The sequence below is a fragment of the Phalacrocorax carbo genome, chromosome 13 (genome assembly GCF_963921805.1).
Source record: "Phalacrocorax carbo chromosome 13, bPhaCar2.1, whole genome shotgun sequence".
NCBI classification, from domain to species: Eukaryota; Metazoa; Chordata; class Aves; order Suliformes; family Phalacrocoracidae; genus Phalacrocorax; species Phalacrocorax carbo.
In genome coordinates, this window is record NC_087525.1 from 1,111,258 (window position 1) to 1,136,751 (window position 25,494).

The 25,494-nt window shown below is 48.2% G+C and overlaps 2 protein-coding genes, 1 long non-coding RNA gene and 1 other non-coding gene across 4 annotated transcripts in view; 3 read left to right on the forward strand and 1 right to left on the reverse strand.

Annotated features, from left to right (window-relative positions):
- The first annotated feature begins 1,705 nt into the window (after positions 1-1,705).
- Positions 1,706-21,240, forward strand: CWF19L1 (CWF19 like cell cycle control factor 1). Its single transcript, XM_064464516.1, has 14 exons — positions 1,706-1,851; positions 1,962-2,046; positions 2,631-2,709; positions 4,537-4,638; positions 5,462-5,676; positions 7,621-7,739; positions 8,458-8,542; positions 9,407-9,544; positions 15,960-16,071; positions 17,733-17,812; positions 18,736-18,945; positions 19,749-19,868; positions 20,786-20,883; positions 20,992-21,240. Exons 1-14 carry the CDS (start codon positions 1,829-1,831, stop codon positions 21,134-21,136), a joined length of 1,611 nt encoding a protein of 536 aa, XP_064320586.1. The 5' UTR covers positions 1,706-1,828; the 3' UTR covers positions 21,137-21,240.
- Positions 5,460-19,752, reverse strand: LOC135315573 (uncharacterized). The gene is made up of 2 exons (XR_010375053.1): positions 19,621-19,752; positions 5,460-6,259 (listed from the first exon to the last, which is right to left on the reverse strand). It is a non-coding gene; the product is annotated as an uncharacterized LOC135315573 (long non-coding RNA).
- LOC135315641 (small nucleolar RNA SNORA12) lies at positions 19,432-19,573 on the forward strand. Its single transcript, XR_010375127.1, has one exon. It is a non-coding gene; the product is annotated as a small nucleolar RNA SNORA12 (small nucleolar RNA).
- Positions 21,241-21,257: 17 nt separating the features above from the next.
- The window catches only part of CHUK (component of inhibitor of nuclear factor kappa B kinase complex), a 31,682-nt gene continuing 27,445 nt past the window's right edge, over positions 21,258-25,494 (forward strand). Inside the window, exons 1-3 of the mRNA XM_064464515.1 lie at positions 21,258-21,426; positions 21,499-21,593; positions 23,059-23,173. Of these exons, the coding sequence (XP_064320585.1) occupies positions 21,265-21,426; positions 21,499-21,593; positions 23,059-23,173 (372 nt within the window). The 5' untranslated portion in view covers positions 21,258-21,264. The remainder of the gene's footprint in view (positions 21,427-21,498; positions 21,594-23,058; positions 23,174-25,494) is intronic.

The window sequence follows — 25,494 nt, forward strand, 5'->3', positions numbered from 1 at the left end:
GAAATGACAAGCATCTAGTCATTTCACTCACAACAAAGTTGTCAACGCTAGAAGTTATTGCTGGGTGTCACCGTACATTGGTAGCACTTTCAGAGACACACCAACACTGGGGCTCTGCGCCTGTCTAGCCTCCCAAAAATCCATACCTTCTCTCCTTCTGCCTCTCATTTTCAGCAGAGATAGGTGTCACGATCCACTGTTCGGTTGAAAAATTTGGCAGAGGTTGAACCCCCTTGCTTTCCAACCGACCTCCGGTAATTCTGGGAGGTTGGGGGCAGCTGGGCTTAACTTCTGACTGACTCGAATGTGTTATCGTGGCCAGTCTCCTTTTACATTCTCGGGAACAGAATTAAGATTCAAAACGGAATCAAAGTGCCAAGTCACTTTATTTAGCCAACAATAAATACGGCAGAGAAAAACATAGAGTGAAAAAGTGAGAAAGGGAAAGAGAGAGAGAGAGTGCAAGAACAAGCACGAAAGTGTTGCTATACGTACCACCACGCATCTGCGGTGGTCTGTACCTTTGTGTGCTTGGCCATTCTGTCCGTGTGATCCGCTGTACCTTCGAATCTGGTAGATGGTGAATGTTCCAGAACGCTGCTCGTGGTCTCCGCTGGTTTCCCCTTTTTAAAGGGTGGTCCTGTTGCAGAGGCAATAGCTGTTTTCAATACCCGTGCCTCCCACTCCGCAGTGGGGTGCGTGCCCAGTACTGTCACTAGAAGGTGCTTGAAAGTTCTACAGGATACGAACGCCCCCCCATATGTCGGAGTCAACCCTGGTCCCAGGCGCTTCGAAGCGGACATGTATTCCAAGACAACAAGACACACATTCCTGTCGGGTAGAACTAAAAGTGCTACCCTGGCTGACTAAACAGTCCCCACTCAGGTGCTGTGGTGATCAGGCTTCAGTAGTTAAACTTGCCTGCCAAAAATGCTGAGACAAATTTCTACTCCCTTACAAGGGGCTCCAAAATATAAGATGTCTGAGGATTGCTCCCATACCAAAGGTGCCACCACTAAAACCTATTGCTGGGCCTCACCGGCCCTTGGCAGCCCTTTCACAGACCCAGCAACACTGGGGCTCTGCACCTGCCCAGCCTCCCAAAAATCCAAACGTTCTCCCCCTCTCTGCCTCTCTTTTTTGCCGCAGACCGGGTCCAAAATTGAAAATGTCTGTGGATTCTCCCACACCAAAGGTGCCACAACGAAAAGCTATTGCTGCTCCTCATTGCACCTTGGTAGCCCTTTCAAAGGCACACCAATACTGGCAATCCTCACCTGCTAGCCCTTAAAAAATCCAAATATTCTCTTTTTCTCCGCCTCTCATTTTTGCCCAACCTGGGCTCCAAAATTCAAAACGTCCAAGGACTGCTCTCACACCAAAGGTGCCACCAATAAAAGGACTGTGCATTTCCGTTAGCTGAGATTCCTCTCAGCCCAGTTCTCCAGCCTGCTGAGGTCTCTCCGGATGGCAGCACGACCCGCAGGTATCTCAGCCAACCGGCTGCATGCCGCCGCCTCACTACAGTGGCGATCAGGCTCGGGAAGCCCGGTTTAGCCTTGCTAAATCCACGCAGACTCGGGAGCCGCTCCTGCGGCTAGGCTCTGCCCACTGCAGAGGGTGGTCCCGCACAGACGCCAGGCAGCTGCCTCAGCCCTGGTGGGTGCCAGCCGGCGGCGGGAGCAGCCTCGGGCGGCCGGGCGGGCCGAGCCTCGGGCGCCGCCCGCTTTCGCCCGGACACCGCCACCCTCCGCGGAAGCGGCGGCGGAGCGTCTTGAGCGGCGCACCCGGAAGCGGCGGCGCTCTCCGAGGGTTGAGCAGCTCCGTGATGGCGGCCGTGCCGCTGCGTGTGTGAGTGTGGCGGGGCGGGACGGGGCTCGGCCGCGGCGGGGACGGGGAAAGGCCGCTGAGGCGCGGCGGTGCCGTGGCCGTAGCCGCCGCTGACGCGCTGTGTCCCGCAGGCTGGCGTGTGGCGACGTGGAGGGGCGGCTGGAGGCCCTCTTCGGGCGCGTGCGGGCCATCCAGGGCAAGAGCGGCCGCTTCGATGTAAGGCTCGGGGGGGCGGGAGGTGCCGGGGGCGGGGTCCCCCTCTGCGCTACGCTTCCCGCGGGGCTGCGGGCGGGGGCGGTGGGGCCGCTCCTAGCCGGGTTCCTGCAGCTGCGCTGTGGGTCGGGAGGGGCGCGGGAACCCGCCCGGCTGACGGGAGGAGCTGCTGGGTGTGCTTCGCGGGTGGGTTGCGCTGGGGGTGCTCGGGCAGGCGTCGCGGCCCGGAGCTGCGCTCGTGTCGCCCGGAGCCATGACCCTCCTCTTCCTGCCCAGTGCCCGAAGGTGGTGGAGGAGGGGGCTTTGTACCCACTCAGCCCTCCTGGTCCAGCACCAGAGAGTCAGGAGGAGCCATAATCCCTGGGCAGAGGGTGCTGCAGAGCGACTGTCCTTTGTCCTATTTAAACCCATTAACTGTTTAATGCTGGACGTGGAGAAACACGGAGGAACCTCTTTACCGTACCAAACAAAATGCTGTCGAAGTGATGCATGTCATGCTGTTGTGACGGTGCAGCGTATCGGTGGAGAAGTTGTGTGCGTTGTGGTTTTGGTCAAATGACAACTCTCACTTTATCTGATGTTTTTAGATGCTTTTGTGCGTTGGGAACTTTTTTGGCCCTACTTCAGAGGCAGAATGGGCAGAGTATCGCACAGGGGCCAAGAAAGGTAAGGAAGGCATTGTCACTCTAGATGCCGGTGATTGTGCTACTTCACAACCCGCTTCACTGTCTCATCACAGTGTTCTCTTGAACTCAGAAGTTGTGGTTAATGGTGTAATGTTAAAGCAGTTATACTCCAGTAGGAAAACTCCACACAGGAGGGAAAGATGGGTTTGTTTTAGAGTCAAAATAATTTCTGCCACACTCTTGGACTGAGAGCACAAAGACACACGTGCTGAAGTGGCCTGCCTATGATTTGGGTGCGGAGGCCTGTACCTGAGTCATCTGGCCAGCGCTGTTTGCAGTCATAGGAGAGACACAGGATGCTGCTAATTGGTATCAAGGTCTTCTCTCCTTGCCTGGATGCCTTATGGCTCCACTTCTCTTCCTACCATCGCTTCCTCACAGTTTTAGCCTGCATGCTGCCACGTGGGGCAGTTGTGTTTTTCTCAACCTTTCTCTGCCTCTTTCCACACCTGTCTTATAAGGGAGATACTACCTCACAAGCATTTGTAGTGTTCCTCTTTCCTTTTCAGTGCTACTCTGGTGTCAGGCAAGCCAGAAAGGAGCTGGGACTCTTGGCTGCTGCATCACTCCCCAGTTATCGCCCGCTTGTTTGTGCATCTCAACTGTCCCGTTTGCTGCTTGTGGCTGAGGACCTACCATGATAAGGCATGCTGCCTTGTGTTGCTGTTGCTATGAGAATACAAGGAGAATTGTTAATGGTTTAAACTTTGTTCCACAAGGAAGCTGTCCTGTGTGTGCAGGGAGAAGAGTGGATGTTAACAGCAGATTATTTCCCGGACTGATGCATTTTTGCTCATCCTCACTTGAATTGTCTTCACCCTTTGAACTGTTGAAGAAATCCATAGCTTATAACCTCAACTATACGCACACAGATACAAAGAAGATTCATGTCGCTTTGTTTTGGTTTTAAGCCACCCATAAGGTTTTCAAACTCTGCTCTGCAATTGAAAGCAATCTCCTGTATCTTCTGACTGTGAGAGCTGGAACTTCAAGCAACAGCCTAACAGCAGCTGTAGCAGAGCTGCTGTATTGCTGCTGCTCTCCCTTCTTAAATAGGAAACTATTGCTGACTTTTATTCTGTGAAAAACTTAGGACCTGCTGATCAGGTGAACTGTTGACCAGCTTACCAGTGTACTGGTCTGCCAGGAAATCTACAGGAGGTGTCTCTGGCATCAGTTGTTGCTTTTTCTAACTTCTAATAGCTTGAAGAGATTTGACTTATGCTGTTTGGAGAAATCAATTTTTATTGATCCCCGAGCCATAAAGAAACTAAAACTGGTACTACCCATTGCTTTTTTTAAATTATATCTACCAGTTCTAGGTGAAGTCATGCAGCAAGTTCACGAAGTGAATCAAAGAGCTGATGAACTTGAGCTTTTCCTGTAAAACATCAATAGCTTGCAGTTTTTGGATAGCCGTATGAATTTAGATCAGCTTAAACTGAATCACCAGGTGTCCCTGTACTCTGGTATCTATTTAGCATTGCCCTAGAGAAGACCTGTGTTTTTAGGGCTGTGGATCATTTTGGAGATGATCTTATGTAGGCAGTGAAGCGAGTGGTAGTTAAAGCAGAGGTTATTCTCTGCTGCTGTTATATGCACCTGTGGAAACAGCAGGCTCAGGGACTTATTCTGGAGGAAGGTTTCTTGTTCTGTGCTTGTTGCTTCTCGGCACACTGCAAAGGAATGGTGTCAGGGTCTGTAGGAATTGATGGGACCTGCAGTAATTCCTACTAAAAGCGGACTGAACTTGTGCTAATGTACTTGATTTAAAGCAGACTGAGTGCCTGTGGTTTTTCCTCTCCAGCTCCAATTCCAACTTATGTGCTTGGCGCTAATGACCAAGAGACTGTGAGCTATTTTCCAGATGTCAGTGGCTGCGAATTAGCTGAGAACATCACTTATTTAGGTAAGGCTGCAGGTGGTTTGTGATAAGGGATGTGCATTTGCCTAGTGGTGCTTCCATGAACATTTTCTGATCTCCCCACTTCAAAGCCCTTCCTTTTTCTGGAAATTTTAAGGTGGCATTTTTTATTCTGGGGTTTAGACTGGATTTGTACTCTATATTGAAAGGCTGATACAATTTGCTGTGTAAAATGTGAAAGAGAACCCTGCTTTTTTTGTTTTGTTTCTTTTGTTTTCCAACACTGAACTTGCTAAACAAAATGAATAGTGGTTGAAAGAGCCTGTTCTTTGAGAATATATTGTTCCCATAGCATGCCTGTCTTTGTATAGGGAAGGTTTCCTACTTGAAGTATGATTTTGGTATGCTCTGAGGCTGTACTGGAGTAGCAGAGGTAAGAAGTGTCATCTTTAAAGGTAATGAAGGTGTAGCAAAGCTAGAAGGAAAAACTAGTTTCTTTCTTGAATGCAACCTGACAAAAAACATAGCAAGTAAAGGCACTTGCAGTTGGCCTTTTTGTTGGTTTCTTTTTTTTGCTCAGCCTTCGTGTCTAGTTTTTGATATGGATTGATTTTGGGGGAAGCAAGATAGCAGTGAGGAGAGAAGACTGGGGGTTGTCTGAACAGCTTCTTCACCATAGGCCGAGTTCGAGCCATTGCACTAAAACATGTCTTTACTGCAGTTTATGGGCTTAGAAAATGAGCCGTCTGTAAGGATAGTTTCAGTAGAAGTAAGGCAGAACTGCTGAATTTGGTCCTCTGTCTATGATGCGACTAAGAGATTGCTTGCAATGCCTACACCTCAAGTGCATGCCTATGTATTAATGCAGGCCGCCGAGGTCTTTACAGTAGTACTTCTGGACTGCAGATCGCATACCTGAGTGGTACCGAGTCCCAGCATGAGCCAGCTCCTGCTTATAGTTTTAGCGCAAAGGATGTGGCAGAATTAAAAACATCTTTGGTATCAACCCCAAACTTCAGAGGTGTGGATATACTGCTGACATCCCCCTGGCCCAGAGATGTGGGGACTTTTGCCAACAGTGCGGTAAGTGTTCCATTTTCTGCCGGAATGGGTTTCCAGAGGGATTTAACAAAGGATTGCCTTTCTGCTTGTTGTGGCAATTTGGGCCATCTCTGAGCACTTGAGAAGGCGGACAGCGGATGTTCTGGTTCTTCAGAGAAGAATGACCAATGGGGAGGGGGATTTGTGAAACTTCAGGGTGTTTTATCTGCCTGTGCCTGAAAAATCAGAGCCAATAGCTGTCATCTGATTACAGATGTTGCTCTGAATTCACTTAATTGCAGTTGCTGTGGAGTGATGCCACTAGTCTCTGATGGAGCATACTGCACTCTAAGCATCTTCAACATTAAGTCATTCTTCCTCCCCCCTTCAAAACTTCTTAAGTGTTTTGGTGTTTTTTTCTTAAGTATCAGTCAGATGTACTAAATCACCTAGTTCTTCCTCTGTCTGGATTTTGAGGATGTTGTTTTGTTTGTGTCCAATTTTCAGTTGTTGATGTTCCTCAGCAGAAGTGATTTTCCAGTCGTAAGTTCAGGTGATCTGAAACCTTGGAGAGCAAGGCCACATACCATGGCAGAAGTATGCTTTTGCTTCCTCTCAGTATCTTCTGAAATCCAAAAAGAGATATGATCATCAGTCTAAAAGCATAAAGAACCCTCCTTCATCTCCTCCCTACAAAAAACAACCCCACTAGCCTAGCGAGTTGGAGAGAAACGTGTAGGGATATTCTGGCCTAAAAAGAAAACTCAGGTCTTGAAATTCCCATGGGGATTCTCTGTAGTAGTTCAGCATATCATTCCACACTTGGCTTCCCTCAGCGTGAATTTTCAGAGAATGTACTCACTTGGATTAACAGAGGAGTATATTAATAGTGATTATATTCAAACATGCATCTTGTTAGAGTGTGTGTTTTATCACCTGAGGATTTCAGTAATAAGACTTGGAGGTTCCCTCGTGCACTGAGACCCTGAAATTACGTCACTCAAAGCACGGAGATTGAGGAATGAACAAGTAGATCTCTTGCTCTTTGTCACCTGAAGTTTCTCTTTAAGGAGAAGTGGTGTGAGGAGCTAAATTGCCTGGGTAAGAATTTACTCCCTGGAGAAGTCTGAGGGTTTCCTTTTCCTGAGATGCTTTGTAGTTCTGGCCATTTTGAGTGGGGCTGGAAGCAGCCAGCCCTCAGTGCAGATATTGCTGGGTTCCTCTCTGCCATGCCTGCTACGAGGGCAGCAGGAGGCAGCACAGAGGGGAAAACTGCTTTCTTGAGGGTGGGTTAGTGCTTTTCCCATTGCCACAATGAAGGGCTGTGGCAGATGCCTGCCAGGTCAGTGTCTCCTTCCCTGTGCTTTTAGCAAAGATAACAAGGTAACAGATATAGGCTATTTCTGAACTCCTCTCTTCCCCTGCCCTTTTCCTTCCTTACTTCACTTCTCAGGCTAAGGCTAATGGGGAAAAGACAGCACAAGAGCCTTCAGGCAAGGAAATGGTTTGAAGTCTGCTCTTTGGTTGAGTTTTATTTTGCTCTGACTTCTCAGCGATGGGGGTGAGATAAAATTTTGCTTCCTAAGGAGACCTCAGAGTTTTCCTATTCATTTGACTTATGCACTAAAGCTTTGGCACTCTGGGCATGTGGCCAAAACTTGCCTTAATGATTTTGATGTCTGTTGGTGTTTGCCAAATTCACTCTGTGCTGCCCTGGCTTCACAAGACAAAGAGGAGGAAAATATTACAAACTTGGATTGAGGAAACGCGTGGGTGCAAACCCTGAGCATACAAAATGGAATAAATTAGTAGGCTCTGGATGGGGATAAGAGATCAAGCACTTTTGACTTTTTTTCCACTTCCAGGGAATGGTGACCACTGTAGTCAGTCTCTACAATTCTAGCATGCAGTTCTGTATAAAACTGTTTCCTTTCACTGCAATCTGACAGGTTTTTTTTTAAATAAAACTTGCTTTATATTTTGTAGGGAGAAATAGATACCAAGAAATGTGGCTCCAAGTTAGTATCTGATCTAGCTGCAAATCTCAAACCAAGGTACCACTTTGCTGCCCTGGAGAAGGCCTATTATGAAAGACTTCCTTACAGGTTTGTGAGCTCATGTAAAATCTCATTTATTTACTAATAAGAGTTCAGTTTTTAAAGAACACAGGAGGACAACTTTAAAATAGTTTTATGAAGTCATCCAGCCTCTCAACACAGGGTCAAGATTGTTTCTTAGATACATCTTACTACCATAATTCCTGCAGCCTTGAAAACTGTGCCATTGCTGACAATACTTGTCCGAGTACATTGCTGTGTACCTGATGCCCAGTTAGTTTCCCTTAGCTGCGTTTAAACAGTGTTCAGCCTAATTAAGGGGTGTATGTCTGAAAATGTATTGTGGGAAAGTTCTCATGTGGTGAAGAGACTGGTGGCTTCAGTCATAACTTTGTTTATAAAATGTGACTAGTGATGTAAGATGGGTGTCAGAACAACCTACAAATAAAACTAAGGCTGTCATGTTAACATTGGGTAAGATTATTATCCTTTCCACAGCAAACACTTTAAAGGTGTAGCTCTTTTCAGACTAGTGAATTGTCCTCTCATCTCCACATTTGGACTGTAATGAGATGTCATTTTGGTCTGTGCAGCGGTTTGCTGTTAGATCTCATGAGTCTGTCTGTCCTCAAGCCTCATTGTTCTTGGCCAAAGCCTCTATGTGGCTGACATGCCATCTGTGAGTAGCTTCATGAAGGATGTGGTTTTCCCAGTGTCCTTTCCTATATTGTATATGCCAGTACAATCACGTTTTGCTTCCTTACAGAAATCACACAGTGCTACAGGAGACACCACAGCATGTGAGCAGGTTTATTGCACTTGCTGATGTTGGCAATACAACCAAGAAAAAGGTATTGACACTCTTGAATCTTTCTTGTTTTCTCATGTACAAGTAATAGGGCAGTAAGCCCAGCTTTGGCTAGCTAGAGAACAGCATTGATCACTTAAAGGCTTGACTGAAGTGGAGGGATCTGTCACACTTGAGGAATAGATACCATTGACCCATTATGGCAGAAGGGTAAGGGCTGCAAGATGTGTTCTGAGGCACTGATGATCTGTACCTGGTCAAATGATACGTAGCTGTGAAAACAGCTGCAGAGGAAAGTGGTTAAAAAGCTGCCATTCCTTCCTCTTCCCCAGCTGCTTTATGTATTTTCTGTTTGCATGGCCTGATTTAAGATGGAAGCAGAATTCCAAAACACCCCTTAAAAATCACTGAAAAGAACTTCTGGGATGGGAGGGGGCTGGGTTTTTGTGTTTGTTTCTGTTTTGTTTTGTTTTTTACCTGTTTCTGTTCTCCCCGTAAGAAAGTTACAGAATATTGGTATAGAAGGACAGGTTGTTAGTGGTTAAGAAAGCATAGGAGTCAGGCCTGGTAACAGAAAAAGGTCCAGGAGTTCTGGACACTTTTCAGGACCTTGCCTGGAAACAGGTGAGGAAGAACACACTGCTGCTTTTAAAAAAGAACTTTTCTTAAAAAGAAAGGAGTGAGCCACTTGGAAGCACTCCATAAACTCTTGGTTGCACTGGGTGGGAGACTAGCCCAGGGAGTGTGTTTTTTATGTCCTGCCTTAGCTTAGGCACTGATTTGTCAAGTTCCTGCAGTGCTAAGTTGTGTGTTACTATTTCAGGGTGGCTTAGTTCACAGCTGACCTCTTCAGAGTTGCAGTCACAGCAAAAGCTTCTTGCATTTGAGCTTTCTGGTTTTGTTCTAGTACCTCTACGCTTTCAGCATTGTGCCAATGAGTTTGATGGACCCAGCAGAGCTGGTGAAACAGCCACAGGATGTCACCGAAAGTCCATACCGAAAACTGCAGGAGGCTCAGAAGACCAAAGCACCCCTGTGTGCAGAGGTACCGCTTTTTTCTCCCCGTGTGTGCACTCTCTTTTTAGTCTCTGTGCTCAGGGAGCTTACAGGGTGTTTGGCTCTAACTTTGGAATATTTCTGTCCAAAACACTTCAGGGTTCTATGTAAACTATTTGCATCAACCAAATTCTATAGATGCAATGCATGGGAGCTAGTTACCGTTTGCCACTTCTTAAGCCAACTGTATCCTGGGCTGCATCACAAGAAATGTGGTCAGCAGGTTGAGGGAGGTGATTCTGCCCCTCTACTCTGTCCTTGTGAGACACCACCTGCAGTGCCACATCCATCTCTGGGGTCTCCAGTGCAAGAAAGACATGGACCTGTTGGAGTGGGTCCAGACGAGGCCACAAAAATGATCAGAGGGGTGGAACACTTCTCCGAGGACAGGCTGAGAGAGTTGGGGTTATTCAGCCTGGAGAAGAGAAGGGTCCAGGGCGACCTTATTGTGGCCTTTCAGTACTTAAACGGGACTTTAAGGCGAAGCCATCAAGGGTTCTGGAGCAGAGGGTCGCACCGCAGGATCCTTCCCAAAGTGGCAAAAGCGCAGGGAGAGCGAGAGTACCGTAGGTCCCATCCCCCCCAGAGCAAGGAGTGAGGCAGCTCTGACTCGGCGTGGGCAGGACAAGAGAGAAGGCAGCAAAACCCCCATGTACAAAAGCAGCCCCCAGGGACTGCAATTGACCAGGAGCACTTCAACAGGGTGGGCAAACAGGGCATGGTGCAGCAGAAGGGCACGGTGCAGCAGTTTGTGCAGGCAGGGTGCAGTCCCCTTCCTGGCTTTAACGAGTAACTCAGCTAGTGGTCACCATCCCTCTCCAGGAGAGGCCCCAGCCATGGTCTCCACTTGCCTGAGAACCACTGCCAGAAGGAACGAGGCAACTCAGATGGAGCCCCCACACAACCATGCAGCTGTCCAGGTCTCCGGCTGCAGGGAGTGCCTGAGCCTGGCACTTGCATTGGGGGGCAGCAGACAACAGCTGCTTGTGGTGTGACCAGGTGGATGATCTACTCTGCCTGGTGGCAGAGCTGAAGGAGGAAGTGGAAAGCTTAAGGAGCACCAGGGAGTGTGAAAGGGAGATAGATTGGTGGAGCCGCACCCTATCATCCCTGGGGTCAAGTCAGCGGATGGAGGCTCCACAAGAAGCAGAGAATCCCCTACCCTCTTACCACCAAGCAGAAGGAGGAAACCTAAGAGATGGGGAGGAATGGAACCAGGTCCCTGCTCGGGGTGGCAGGTGAATCCCCTCCCGGCCTCCCTCACATTCCCAGCTGCCTTTACACAACAGATACGGGGCTCTGGAACTTGAGGGCAAGACAAATGAGGATGTAGGTGAAGGTCCGTCCGGGGGTTACCTAGGGAGAGTTGGTCAGCCCCACGCATTATGACCACCTCTGTTAAGAAGAGAAGGAGGGTAGTTGTTGTAGGCGATTCCCTTCTGAGGGGGACGGAAGGCCTTATAGGCCAACCAGACCCATCTCAAAGGGAAGTCTGCTGCCTCCCTAGGGTGTGGGTCAGACGTATTACTAGGAAACTCCCTGGTCTGGTATGGCCCTCTGATTACGATCTGCTATTAGTTGTGCAGGTGGGTAGTGATGATGTTGTGGAGAGAAGCCCAAGAGCAATCAAAAGGGACTTCAGGGCATTGGGTCGACTGGTTGAAGGTTCAGGAACACAGGTAGTGTTTTCCTCAATCCCATCAGTGGCAGGGAAGAACAATACTGAAATGAACAGGAAGACTCATCTGATTAACATGTGGCTCAGAGGCTGGTGCCGTCGATGCAGTTTTGGTTTTTTTGAGCATGGGGAGGTTTACAGGGCACCAGGCCTGCTGGTGGCAGATGGAGTTTACCTACCTCAAAGGGGGAAAAGGATTCTTGCGCATGAATCGGCGGGGCTTATCAAGAGGGCTTTAGACTAGGTTCAAAGGGGGGAGAGGATGTAGCCAGCCCCACCAGAAAGGAGCCTAGGGGTGGCATGCCAGGGTTGGGGTGAAACCAGTAACCCAGCTCAAGTGCATCTATTCCAATGCATGCAGCATAGGCAACAAACAGGAGCTGGAAGCCATCATGCAGCGGGATAGCTATGACTTAGTCGCCATCACAGAGACATAGTGGGATGATTCTTATGACTGGAGTGCTGCAATGGATGGCTATCAGCTCTTCAGAAGGGATAGGCAAGGAAGGAGAGGTAGTGCAGTGGCTCGGTATATTAGGGAATGCTTTGATTGCGTAGAGCTTAGCAACTTTGATGATAAGGTCAAGTATTTATGGGTAAGGATGAGGGGGAATGCCAACAAGGCAATATCCTGCTGGGGGTCTGTTATAGACCACCCAAGCAGGATGAAGACGTAGATGAACTGTTCTACAAGCAGCTGGAGGAAGTATCACTATCGGTTGCCCTTGTTCTAGTGAGGGATTTCAGTTTACCAGACGTCTGCTAGAAATACAACACAGCAGAGAAGAAACAGTCTAGGAGGTTCCTGGAGTGTGTGGAAGATAAATTCCTCACACAGCTGGTAAGTGAACCTACCAGGGGAGGTGCCTCACTTGACTTCCTGTTCACAAACAGAAGTGCTGGTGGGAGATGTGGTGGTCGGAGGCTGTCTTGGGCTTAGCGACCATGATATGATTGAGTTCTCGATCCTTGGCAAAGTAAAAAGAGGGGTCAGCAGAACCACTACCATGGACTTCTGGAGGGCAGACTTTGGCCTGTTCAGGGCACTGATTGGGAAAGTCCCTTGGGAGGCAGTCCAGAAGGGCAGAGGAGTCCAGGAAGGCTGGGCTGTCTTCAAGAAGGAAGTCTTGAAGGCGCAGAAGCAGGCTGTCCCCAAGTGCCACAAGACGAACCAGCAGGGAAGACAAAATCACAGGTTGGAAGGGACCTCAGGGATCATCTAGTCCAACCTTTCTAGGAACAGCACAGTCTAAACAAGACGGCCCAGCACCCTGTCCAGACGACTCTTGAAGGTGTCCAACGTGGCCAAGTCAACCACTTCCCTGGGGAGATTGTTCCAATGGTGACTGTCCTCAGTGTGAAAAATTTCCCTCTGGTGTCCAATCGGAATCTCCCCAAGGGCAACTTGTGTCCATTCCCCCTTGTCCTCTCCATGGGACTCCGTGTAAGAAGGGAGTCTCCATCTTCTTTGTAGCTGCCCCTTAAGTACTGGTACATGGGGATGAGATCCCCTCTAAGCCTCTTTTTCTCAAGGCTGAACAAACCCAGCTCTCCCAGCCTACCCTTGTATGGCAGCTTCCCAGTCCTCTGATCATCCTGGTGGCCCTTCTCGGGACCCCTTCCAGCCTGGCCACATCCTTTTTGTACAGCGGGGACCAGAACTGCACACAGCACTCCAGGTGCGGCCTGACAAGCGCTGAGTAGAGCGGGATGATGACTTCTTTCTCTCTGCTGGTGATGCCCTTTTTGATGCAACCCAGCATCCTGTTGGCCTTCTTGGCCGCAGCAGCACACTGTTAGCTCATGTTGATCTTCCTGTCCACCAGGACTCCCAGGTCCCTTTCCACAGAGCTGCTCTCCAGCCAGGTGGATCCCAGTCTGTGCTGCACTCCCAGATTATGTTTTCCCAGGTGCATGACCTTACAATTCTCCTTGTTGAACTTCGTAAGGTTCTTGCTGGCCCACTCCTCCAGCCTATCCAGGTCTCCCTGCAGAGCAGCCCTTCCTTCCGGAGTGTCTGCTTCCCCACTCAACTTGGTGTCATCTGCAAACTTCATCAGGCTACGCTTGATGCCATTATCCAGATCACTTATAAAGATATTGAATAACATTGGGCCCAATATTGGTCCCTGGGGGACTCCACATGTGACAGGTTGTCACTTGGAAAAGGAGCTATTTACCACCACCCTTTGGGTGCGGCCTGTCAGCCAGTTCCCCACCCACTGCACAGACCACTTGCCTAGGCTATAACGCACTAATTTCTCCAGGAGGAGACTGTGGGGGACCGTATCAAAGGCCTTGGAGAAGTCCAGGTAGACAGTGTCCACTGCCCTCCCCATGTCAACGAGGCAAGTCACTTTGTCATAGAAGGCCACCAGATTTGTCAAGCACGATCTGCCTTTAGTGAAGCCATGTTGGCCTTTCCCAATCACGTGCTTCATTTGACTTGTGATGGCCCCAGGAGGATTCGTTCCCTAACTTTCCCAGGGATTGAAGTACAGCTGATGGGTCTATAGTTACCCGGATCCTCCCACAAGCCCTTCTTGTAGATAGGGGTAATGTTGGCCTTCCTTCGGTCCTCTGGGACATCCTCTGTTCTCCATGACTTCTCGAAGGTTATGGAGAGGGGCCTTGCGATGACATCAGCCAGCTCTCTCAACACCCTTGGGTGGATGGCGTCAGGGCCCATTGATTTGTGGAGGTCAAGCTCCTGTAGTAATTCATATACTAACTCTTCCTTCACTGAGGGTGGGTCGGTGTTTGGTTCAATTGGCAAATGTTATTCCCAAAGCCTGGGACCTGACAGTGCTGGTAAAGACCGAGGTGAAGAAAGTGTTGAGAACCTCTGCCTTTTCAGCATCATTGGTGACTGACTCTCCGTTTCCGTTTAACAGTCGGCCTATGTTTTCCTTCTGTTTCTGCTTGTGGTTGACATGTCTGAAGAAACCCTTCTTGTTATTTTTGACAACTATGGCCAGTTTCAATTCAAGCTGGGCTTTTGCTTTTCTAAGCGTATCTGCACACTCTGGGAACGCCCTTGTAGCTCTCGACGGATAATCCTCCACTTCTCCATCTCTGGTATGCTTCCCTTTTGGATTTGAGTAGACCCAGGAGGTCATGGTTGAGCCAAGGGGGCCTCTTGCTCCGCTTGCTTCTCTTTCCTTTGTAGGGGATGAATTGGCTTTGCGCTTCCAATAGAGAGTTCTTGAAGAACTCTCAGCACTCACTAGCTCTTTTGTCTCCCATGGAAGCTTCCCATGGAATCCCTCCCAGCTGAGCCCTGAGAGAACTGAAGTTTGCTCTTCTAAAATCCAGAACCCTTGTCTTAGAGCTGACCTTCAGCACACTCAGCAGGATCCCGAACTCCACAATATTGTGGTCACTGCAGCCAAGGCTATCGTTAACCGAGATATTACAAAGCAGGCTTTTTTGGCTTGTGAATAGCAAGTCCAGCAGCGCCTCCTTCCTGGTTGGCACATCTAACGTTTGTATCAGGAAACAGTCCTCTGTGCATTCCAGGAACTTGGTGGATGACACGCAAGCTGCCGTATTGTTCTTCCAGCAGATGTCTAGGTGGTTGAAGTCACCCATCAGGACCAGGTTCTGTTGGCCAGAAGCTTGCTTTAGTGCACCAAATATCGCTTTGTTATCTTTGTCATCGTGGTTAGGAGGTCGATAGCAGATGCCCACTGTGCGGTCCTGCTTGGATATGACCCCTTTGACTTTAACCCAGAGGCATTCGATAGAGCAGTCGCAATCACCATAGTTGACTTCGATACATTCAAGGTGTTCCTTAATGTAGAGCGCAACTCCTCCACCTTTTCTACCCTGCCTGTCCTTACGAAAGAGCCTATAACCACGCATCACAATCCCCCAGTCATGTGAGGTGTCCCACCATGTTTCAGTTACTCCTATGATGTTGTACCCTTCTGAGTGGGCACAGAGCTCCAGCTCTTCCTGTTTGTTACCTAGACTGTGTGCTTTTGTGTACATACGCTTGAGGTGATTACTTCTCTGTTTCACCTCTTGGGAGACAGCTAAGGAACCTTTGTCACCACACTGCTTGGCCTGACTTACTCCCCCGTTGGACGTGCTGGTGTGAGCATTTTTGCCACAGATCCCACCCCCAAGTCCTTCAGTTTAAAGCCCGCCTCACCAAGTCAGCCAGCCTACTGCTGAAGACTCCCTTACCACTTTTAGACGGATGGATTCCATCCCTCCCTAGCATGTTGTCGCCATTGAAGAGCACCCCATTGTCATAAAAGCCAAACCCCCCACGGTGGCACCAGCCACGTAGCCAGGAGTTGATATATATTATGTGCCTGTTTCTGGCTGATCCCTTCCCTTGAACTGGCAAAATGGAAGAGAAGATCACCTGGGCACCAACGTTTTTCACTTGCTCCCCCAGGGCTCGAAAGTATTCCTTGATTTTATCCAGGTTACGGCTCTCCGAGTCGTATGTTCACCATAAGGCTAAACAGAAGGTAGCAATTTGGGGGAGCTTTCCCAGAATTTTCTCCCTGGCTGAGGCTGCATATCTAGGCAGGCAGTGTCTGCTGCGTTACTGGGAGAGCTCAGTTCATTCTGTTCCCAGATATTGATGCTTTTGCTGTTGATGCTTTTTGAAGGTGGTTACACACCTGTTCAGGAAAAAGCAAATTCTTGTATGTACTGTGACTCTCTGTGATGCAGTTATAATGGGTTTTGTTTTCCATTTTCTAAACAGGAAGAACAAGCTTGTCAGTTTTTCTTTGATTTGAACAAACATCAGGGAAAGAAACGTTCCTCAGATGGGAAAGAGAGAGGGAACTCCCAACCTAAGCAAGTCAAAAAACCCTGTAAGTGTACAGATGCTTTTTTCCTAAGCTGCTTCTGTGATGTATTGGACCATCTCACCCCTCATTTTTCTCAAGCTGTTGAGCTGTATATATGTCAGCTTGCCAGCGTGCTCCATCATTGTACTAGATGCTGTGGGAATAAAGAGAAATGAAGGGTCCCTTGTTTCCTACAAATGATCAATAGGTGAAACAAAAGTCAAAAGCAGGGTTTAAAAGCTAGTTGGATCTGTGGTGGTTGCAGTTGGGCTGAGGCCGTTTACCCTCTGAACTAGGCTGGCCTTGGAACATGACATCAGGAAGTTTCCCAAAGCAGCATGTTTCCGTTCAGAGGGTCTGCAAGAAACTGGATCACAGTGCTGATGAGTTCTTGAAACACCACTTCAGTTGTTCTGTGCTGTGAGTTCATGAAGTATTAATGAAGTGGGAATGGAGGAAGCCCTTCTGTTACCTCTGTATTTCTGTGCTGTAAATCTCATTACAGTTTGTCTGACTTGAAGAAATGGAAATGCAATTTTAAGGATCATGACTTCTCAGTGACAGTGTTATTGCAAGAACGTGTCTTTAGAAATGTTGGTCTTAGTTATAAAGAAATTTGGGCTTAAAATGCAAATGTAGGTGTCAGCCTCCCCTTTGTTTCTGTGAAAGCTATTCCCACTGCCAGCAGGTAAGAAGATACTCTTCAAAAATGCCTCTGGTAGATAAGTCAGGTCACCTTTGTTACATGAGACAAAGCTGTTCAGTTTTTATTTACTAGATTTCCAAACCCTTTCCATAGTCCTCAGACATAACAGTTCTACGCGCTAAATTACTTTATGCTGCGACAAGCCTGGTGTCATTGCTGCTCTGCACAACTGGCTGTAATGGACATAGCTTTGATCGAAGAACGTGTGTGGGTTTTCTTGTTTTACCCCATCATATCTGTAGGATGTAGTGTGCCATTGTGCACATTCATATAACTTCCAGTGTTCTGGATTTTGATGGCATGAGAAGAGAGCCTTATTTCACTGTTTTGCTCAGAAATGAATCCCAGAACTGGATCTTTGGTTTCCTGCAGTTCTTGGGAGAGTCCCATCATGTTCACTGCATTTGCAAAGCTGCTTGTCTATTCTCTTATACAACCTTAAGAGGATGTGAATATAGTGTTTGACCCTAAGGAGAGGTCTAGCTTATGAATGCCATCAACTTATACTAAAGGTTAGCTCAGGTATCACAATTTGGGTGTGAATCCGCGTGTTCTGAGCGTGATGAATAGGCCAGAACAGACAAGTGTGATTGAGAGCACCTGTCCTTGTCTGTACCTATGCAGTAATTTTACCTCATTTTGATTTGTTTGTTTAAATTTGCTGGTCCTTTCTTATTAGTGAGGTGTAACCACTAAATTCCAGGAATTAATGCTCTTTCATTTAGTTACAGCACTCAATGAGAATGGCAGTCAGCAAGGGTGTGGCTGCCGCCACCTCCCCTCTTGCTGGAATTTCCCAGAGGTACCAGTTCTCTGATCAGATCTGCTTCCAGGAGCTGTGTCCTTCTGACATCTTTGGCACTTTATCAACTGGGAAGGGTGGCTGGAAAATAACAGCTCTTCCAGATCTTTCTCCCTTCCTTGTTCTGACAAATAAGCCTTGTGCTAACACTTGTTTCTCTTTCCTCTCCCAATAAAGCACAACCCATGGGGCCCTGCTGGTTCTGCCTCGCCAGCCCAGAAGTTGAGAAGCACCTGGTTGTTAGTATTGGCACACATGTAAGTACCCGTGGTACGTTCTTTGCTACATGACAGCAGAATCGTGCTGAGACACAGCAATATAAAATACCAATATATGCTTTTAAATCTTAAAAAAAAGCCAAACAAACTTTATTTGAAGCTGACTCTTGGTTTTGTTTTCAGTTTCTTTGCATCTCCCCTACAAAGACATGAGTATATAGTTAAAAGTCTTTTAAAAAATGAAGCATGGCCCAGTTTTGCTCCGGCAGCAGAGCTGAATTACAGTGCCAAGGCACTTATTGCTGTGCCAGCCCTCATGGTCTGCTTACATTACCATCTGGCAGAACCTTTCCAGCATGTAAACTGGGACCTGCTTTGGCAGCAGGACGCACTGTCTGGAGTTATGCCAGATCTCCCTGGGCTGACTCGTTCCAGTTTTGTTATATATAGATTAAACAGAAGATAAGATAGCTTTAAAGTCATCATCTCGAAGTACATCTTGGAGATTAATTCAATATTCACTTTGCTTAAAGCTACTGCTCCTATATAGCATAGTCCACTTCAAACTGCTACAGGGACGGGTTTGTCCACGGGCTTATTTTAAAAGCTGTCAGCAATTTTCAGGTGGATTTTCTTGTCATATAAAATTCTAGCCACAGTGGCAAAGTTCACTCAGCTGCTTTCCTGTAGACAAGGCATTCTCTGGTATGCAAAAGATTTGTTTGTTTGTTTGTTTGGTCCTTTAGCGGTCCCTGTCTTTTTCGTTCCTCTAGTAATTAATAAGTTGCTAATATACAATCCCTAGTAAGTGACACAGAGGAGAAGACTTTCTGAGGCAGAGTTCCTGAGGCAGAGTCACTAGGCTGGGGGATACTCAGAATGCAGTCAGAGAGTAAATTTCCACAGCATGGTAAGTCAGTGTTGCTTGCCATGAGTAACTGGTGTGCATTGTTTCACTCTAGTGCTATCTTGCCCTGGCCAAAGGTGGCTTGTTACCTGATCACGTCTTGATTTTACCTATTGGGCACTATCAGTCAGTGGTTGACTTGTCTTCAGAGGTGGTGGAAGAAGTGACCAAGTACAAGTCTGCCCTAAAGGAATTTTTCAGAAGCAAAGGAAAGAGATATGTCCTATTTGAAAGAAACTATAGGAGTCAGCATCTGCAGTTACAGGTACGGTTTTAGGGTCACTGTGGGAGAACATCAACTTGCACTTCTCTGCAAATGAACTGAAAGAGAAAGCTCACCTTCAAACTTCCTGCTTTATTCTGTTCCTTCCCAGAGTATGGAGTGAAGTTGTCCTCCCCACAGATAAAGCCAGAACAAAAATAAAACCAGTGTGCGGGTTCTGCCACAGTAATTTAATTCTTCCTGTTACAGCAGCACAGTGTTGGTTGTGTTGAGTGGGTGAGAAAAACTTCCCTGGATGGAACTGATTAAAAAGCCCCCACAAGGTTTTCAGATAAGTTGCAAGACCTTGCTCTGACTCTGATCAGCTCACACTGGCACACAAACTTGCAAACTTGCATTTGTAACTGAAGTAGGCTGAAAATCTAAAGATATATGCAGAACTCCGGTCATTGTCTACCAGTACCAGCCCTTTTGATTTGTTTTTCTTGTTTGTTTGTTTTGTTCTTATGTGTCAATCATTTAGGGGTTTATTGTGGTGGTTTCTGTATTTGGCAGATCTGTAACTGTATCAGAGCGGCCTTAAACTACCACAGAGATCAAAAAGGAGAAGGCTGGGCTGAGAACTTTTTCAAGCTTTTAGTGTTCAGCTTTTTGCTCAGCTCCTACAGAAAAAAAAATCTCATAAGTTTAAACCTGTAGAGATAGGTGCTCGCTCACCTGTCTTGTTTGATGATGCTGAGTGCTACTGAGGAGCCTACCAGCTCCAGTGATGGATTGATCACTTTCTGCAAGTGGTTTGTCTTGTCTTTTCTTTCTTTTACGGAAATGTTGTCCTCCCTCTGCAGGTGATTCCTATCCCATTGGACCACTGTACTTCTGAAGACATTAAAGAGTCCTTTATTGCACAGGCACAGGAACAACAGATTGAATTATTAGAAATCCCAGAGCACTCGGATATCACGCAAGTATGAGACAAGATCTCACCTGTTATTTACTCTCCCTCTGACCTGTCTAGGCTGCTGTTTCCCTCTGCGGTCACTTTGTGCAGTAGGGTTAAGCTGTTGAAGGCAGACCATTGTAGACTCGATTTGGAGACGTGCCAGCTGTTTTCTGCTCCGGGTGAAGATCCCATGAACAGCAGATGCGTTGATTACCTGAAAATTATTCCAGCTATGTGTAGGGCTTGCTGAATTCATTCCTTCTGATACTGAACACCAACCCTCGCTCAGTGCCGCTGCACACTAGGTAGTTTTAGGTTCCCTTGGACAAGAATTTGAAAGAAATCTTCCTGTAATACCAGAGAAATGAGTCAGTAGTGACATGGGTTGTTTTTTTTTCTTTGCACTCAGTGGTCACAGGGAGACCTGATCTGCAGCAGAAGCCAGAAGTAGCCTGTGTGCATGCTTGCCTCTTTCTAAGCTGCTGTAGCTATTGATACCCATGTTGGCAAGCTTAGAGGCTGATTTCTCAGCTGAGAAATGTGAACATAGTCTCTTCACATGCTTTTCTTCCTCTAAAAATGTGCTGTATTAGTACAGGATGACTTAGCTCCGGTTAAGAATTATCAGAACTGCCTGGCACGCTCATTTAATGACTCTAGTGATAACTGCAGAATTAAACCACAAGTAACATTATGGTAGGGCCCTGTATGCATCCTCGACTGGTGATCCCAACGGAGAGCAATCCACCGCTTCATCGTCCCTTGGAAGTTAGCGTTTGACACCAGCCGCTGACGCAGTTTGATATCTCTGGGTAGGCTGGTTTGTTTTGCCGTGTTTCCTCTTGAAAGACATACCTCTCTGATTCGGAGCCATGCTGTTTGCCCGCGGGCCGGGCTGGGGGGGCTGTGGCCCCCCTCTCCCCACCTCTCCCCCCCCCGCAGGTGGCGCAGCCGGGGATGCCCTACTTCTACGTGGAGCTGGACTCGGGGGAGAAGCTCTTCCACCGCATCCGCGGCCGCTTCCCCTTGCACTTCGGCAGGTCAGCGCCCTTCCTCGCTCCCCCCCCCCCCCCCCCGCCCCGCGGGGCGCGGCGCTGACGGCACGCCCCGGCGCGTGACGTAGGCGGTGACGCCGGCTGTGCTTACAGGGAAGTGCTGGCGAGCGAGGCGCTGCTGGCGCTCCCGCAGCGTGCCGACTGGCGGCGGTGTGCGGCGGAGCGGGCGGAGGAGGCAGCGCAGGCCCGCGCCTTCCGCCGCGACTTCCAGCCCTTCGACTTCGCTCTGCGGGCCTGACGGCGGCGCTGACGGCGGCGCTGACGGCGGCGGCGGACGCGCGGCCATTGGCGGGCGGGCGGGCGCGCGCGCGGTGACGCGGCAATAAAGGCGGAGTGCCGGTGGCGCCGAGTAGCTGCGGCGGCGCGATGGAGCGGGGCGGCCCCCCTGAGCCGGGCGGCGGCGCCGCCGAAAGGGCCCCCGGCGGGGCGGCGCTGCGGGGGCAGCCGGCGGGCGGCTGCGGGCCCTGGGAGATGCGTGACCGCCTGGGCACCGGCGGCTTCGGGAACGTCTGTCTCTACCAGCACCAGGTGGGGCGGCGCGGAGCGGGGCTGGGCCGGGCAGGGCCGGGCCGGGGCGGCTGACGGCGCTGTGTCCCGCAGGACTCGGGCGCCCGGGTGGCTATCAAGTCCTGCCGGCTGGAGCTCAGCGTCAAGAACAAGGACCGCTGGTGCCATGAGATCGACATCATGAAGAAGTGAGTGCGGGCGGGACGACGTAGCCCGGCCGGGGTGAGGGGCCAGCCAGGGCGTGGGGTCAGCCCTTGGGCCAGCTGGGGTGAGGGATTACCTGTCGCCTAGCAGCTCTTTGCTGGTTTATCTGCCATCCCGAGGTGTCCAGGCGCTTCTGCTCCGGTGTCCTAGCTGATGTCTTGGGACCTAATCACGTCCAAACCTGCTGCACTCTTGTGCTGCCCGGGCTCTTTGTCCATCCTCTAGCCATACCTAAATTCCTCCAAACTCACACCACCGTGTGCACTGAGTTTTGGTGCAGTGGCATAAGGACATCTGCATGTTCCCATACCATGTAGTGCGTTCATCTTTGATGTGGCAACCAGGGAGCTAGGAATTGGGTTTTTTCCGTCACGCTCCCTCATGTACAGAATAATGTTTCCTAATGCTTTCTTGTGAGAAACTAGGTACTCTCTGCTGTCCAACTTCCCTCTCCAACATGTCACCCTGAGGGACCTGTGAACCAGAGCCAGGTTTGTTCTCATGGACATGAGTAGTCGTTTGAGTGTCAGGGTCTCGTAGATGTTCCCTCATCCTGAGAATTCCTTTTCCCTTTTGAGAGTTTCCCAGAGCATGAAATATTCCATTGCACTGGTGGGAGCAGGGATGCAGTTCAGTTTTGCTCCGAGTTGTCCTCACTGAGGCCTGCAGTGCCCCTGCTGCATAGAGCTTTACCAAGCTCCTACTGTGCCTTCTTATCACTCACTTGTTCACTGTATGCCCTAAAGTTGGAGGAAACCACTAGCAGGCAGCCTCTGTAAGTTAGGGCTTGGTGATCACTCTGCTTGTTGGTGTTTTCACCATATTTGTTTTCTGAATACAAACACTGAGCCATACAGCTACAGCTGCTCTCATGGTGGCTTCCAGAGGCTTTGGAAGGTATACACAGAAGTAATTTGTCTTCACCTCCTTCTGGATGTGCCTTTTATTCCCAAGAGTAATGTATATTAGAGACAGTCAGGAAGCAGCTGTTTGAACTCAGTTGCAGAAATGAATCCTTCCCCATGTATGTGGATTTTACTTGCCTGGTTCTACCTCCCTAGTACAGTTATACAATTGTTAAGAGATTTGTGTGAAACACTTGGGCCAGGGGAAAGCTGTCCCCATGCGCAGAAACAGAGACACATATGTAACGGCTTTGCCAGCAGCATGCAGGAATCCAGAACTTGTGCCCAGATCCCCATCATCAAAGTCCTGTACCTTGACTTTGAGACATTGTTTCTGCTCATCACTGGTTTGTGTATTCCTGAGGTATGGATTTTATGCATTTGGATGCTGGTAGGTACCAGTGGAAGAGTGTACTTCCAAGCAAGAATACATCTGGGGAGCAGAAATAATATCTGAAACATAAACGATGGTTGGTTGACAAACCATTGTCTCATTCTTCCAAAAAAGGAGTCAGAGTTTTCATCCAGCTTTCCATGTGCTTAGGTTAAACCATCCCAATGTAGTAAGAGCCTGTGAAGTTCCCGAGGAGATGAACTTTCTGGTTAACGACGTTCCTCTTCTGGCAATGGAATATTGTTCAGGGGGTGACCTCCGGAAGGTAATGTCTGCTTTGCTTTGCAATATGTAGCAAAATATTTTATCACAGATATTTTATCACAGAATCCTAGGTTGGGAGGGATGTCAGGGATCATCTAGTCCAACCTTTCCAGGAAGAGCCCAGGCTAGACAAGATGGCCCAGCACCCTGTCCAGACGACTCTTGAAGGTGTCCGACGTGGCCGAGTCAACCCCTTCCCTGGGGAGATTATTCCAATGGTGACCGTCCTCAGTGTGAAAAATTTCCCTCTGGTGTCCAATCGGAATCTCCCCAAGGGCAACCTGTATCCGTTCCCCCTTGTCCTCTCCATGGGACTCCGTGTAAGAAGGGAGTCTCCATCTTCTTTGTAGCTGCCCCTTAAGTACTGGTACATGGGGATGAGATCCCCTCTGAGCCTCCTTTTGTCAAGGCTGAACAAACCCAGCTCTCCCAATAACTGACTCCCAAAAATAAGTGGAGTCAATGCTGTTTCTGTAACTGGTTGTCTGTGAAACCGTGTCTGTTCTGTGGCACTTTGCTTTTTAGGTACATGTATGGGGAGGTAAATGCAAAGTGGAAAAAAAACACATGTGGGAAATGAGACTTGTGTTTTTCAAACCAGAGGACAGAGAACAATCCAAGGGCAGATACTCTTTTATCCTGAAGCAGTGTGTCCTTTCATGGAACTGCTTTAGCATTAGTACAACTTCCCATAGCCTAGATACTTGCACCCTGTGTGTTTGGCTTTGCTGTGATGTGTCTCTGTCTGTTTGGAGTCTGATCTGGTTTGATTCATGCGTACCCAGTGTTGTATTGCTCTCAGCACAGAGAAGGATCCTTTTGGTACTGGATTGGGCCTCCACGGCTTCAGAGATTTTCCTGTTTTCTGCTGAACGGGGAACTGCCCTTCTGCAAAGCGTCAACACCAAAGCATAAAGGAACATTTCAGTAGTTCCCCAGGCAGCGGCTGCATGACCCGATAGAGTTCATGCTCCCTTTCCATTGCAGCTGGATTCGGGAAGCTGGGATCTGTATAAGGATCAGGAAGCAAATCCTTGTTTCTTAGCAAATAATGAGGTGATTTCTTAGAAATCACCTCATCTAAGTGATCAGGAAGCTCATTCTTCTGTTTTTGTTACTGGTGTTAAATAGCACTGGAGGAACATGAGCAGATGTTGAATGCAGTAACTGTGTATATGCTGTCTGGTGTATCAGTAACTCACTGAGCCTCATCTAATGTCATAGAGTTGTTCAGAAGAGTAGGGGCAATTTTAAGAGGCAAGGCTGACAATGAAAGGAAGTGGGTGTATATGAAAACATCATTTGGATGTTGCAAACCCATGCAGCTTAGCACATTCTTGGTGACACTTAGTAGTTGTATTTTGCAGTAAAAGTTTTGAGATTACTTGAAGGTAAATTGGAGACCCTGGCAAAGAAATCTGGGGTTATATTAGCTTTACTTGCAATGCAGTGTTCGGTCATTGAATTTCGAATTAATCCATAGATGTTCCATAGATGGCTGGGACAATTCAGGAAGTAACATGCTTCATTTCATTTGATCGCATGTAATGCTTTGTTCCTTCAAGAAAAAAAAACTCTATGTTTTCTTCTTTCTGATTCTGCTCTTCTTTAAGCCTTCCTTTTACACTTGTTTGGCATCATTTATGTTTTGCACCACAGAATCACAGTTAATTTCTTATTAATTATTATTATCTCTTAATTTCTCGTTGCATATCTGCAATCTTCCATAAAGCCTGGAAAAGCATCTGCTTCTGTCTATGGCATTGTTACACTTGTGATATTTCAAGGTAGTGTTCTGGGCTTTGAGCTTGACTTCTGATTTTGCCCCTCTCCTTCTTTGTTGTTTAGCACATCTACCCAGAACTTAAGGAGTGAGATGTTGAAGTTTGGCTTCTCCCTCATAGAGCTTTGACTACTGGTTGTGCCTGAAGTGTGAGAGACAAGCAAAAACATGACGATACATCAAGGGAGGGGTAGCTGTAGTACAGAGGTGTATCTCAGTCGTCTATAGAAGCCTTCAGTGTAGTGATTAAAAAATCAGACCATGTGTTGGTTGACTCAGGACGTATGCAAGAAATTGCTGAAGCTACTTATTGATAGATCATTAGGACAGCAATTAGGAGGGGGTTTTGTATGGGGCTTCTACCATACCTTTCTCTATAGGAGAAAAACTCAGGGTAAGGGAGAAGAGAGATGAAGAAGCACTTTAGAGTGGAGGCAAGGTTGAGAGTTCAGGTCATGGTCCATGCTGTGGAAACTCCAGTGATCCACAGGCCAATGATCTGCTTTTTAGCTTGGATTAACTAGGTGGGTGACCTAGAA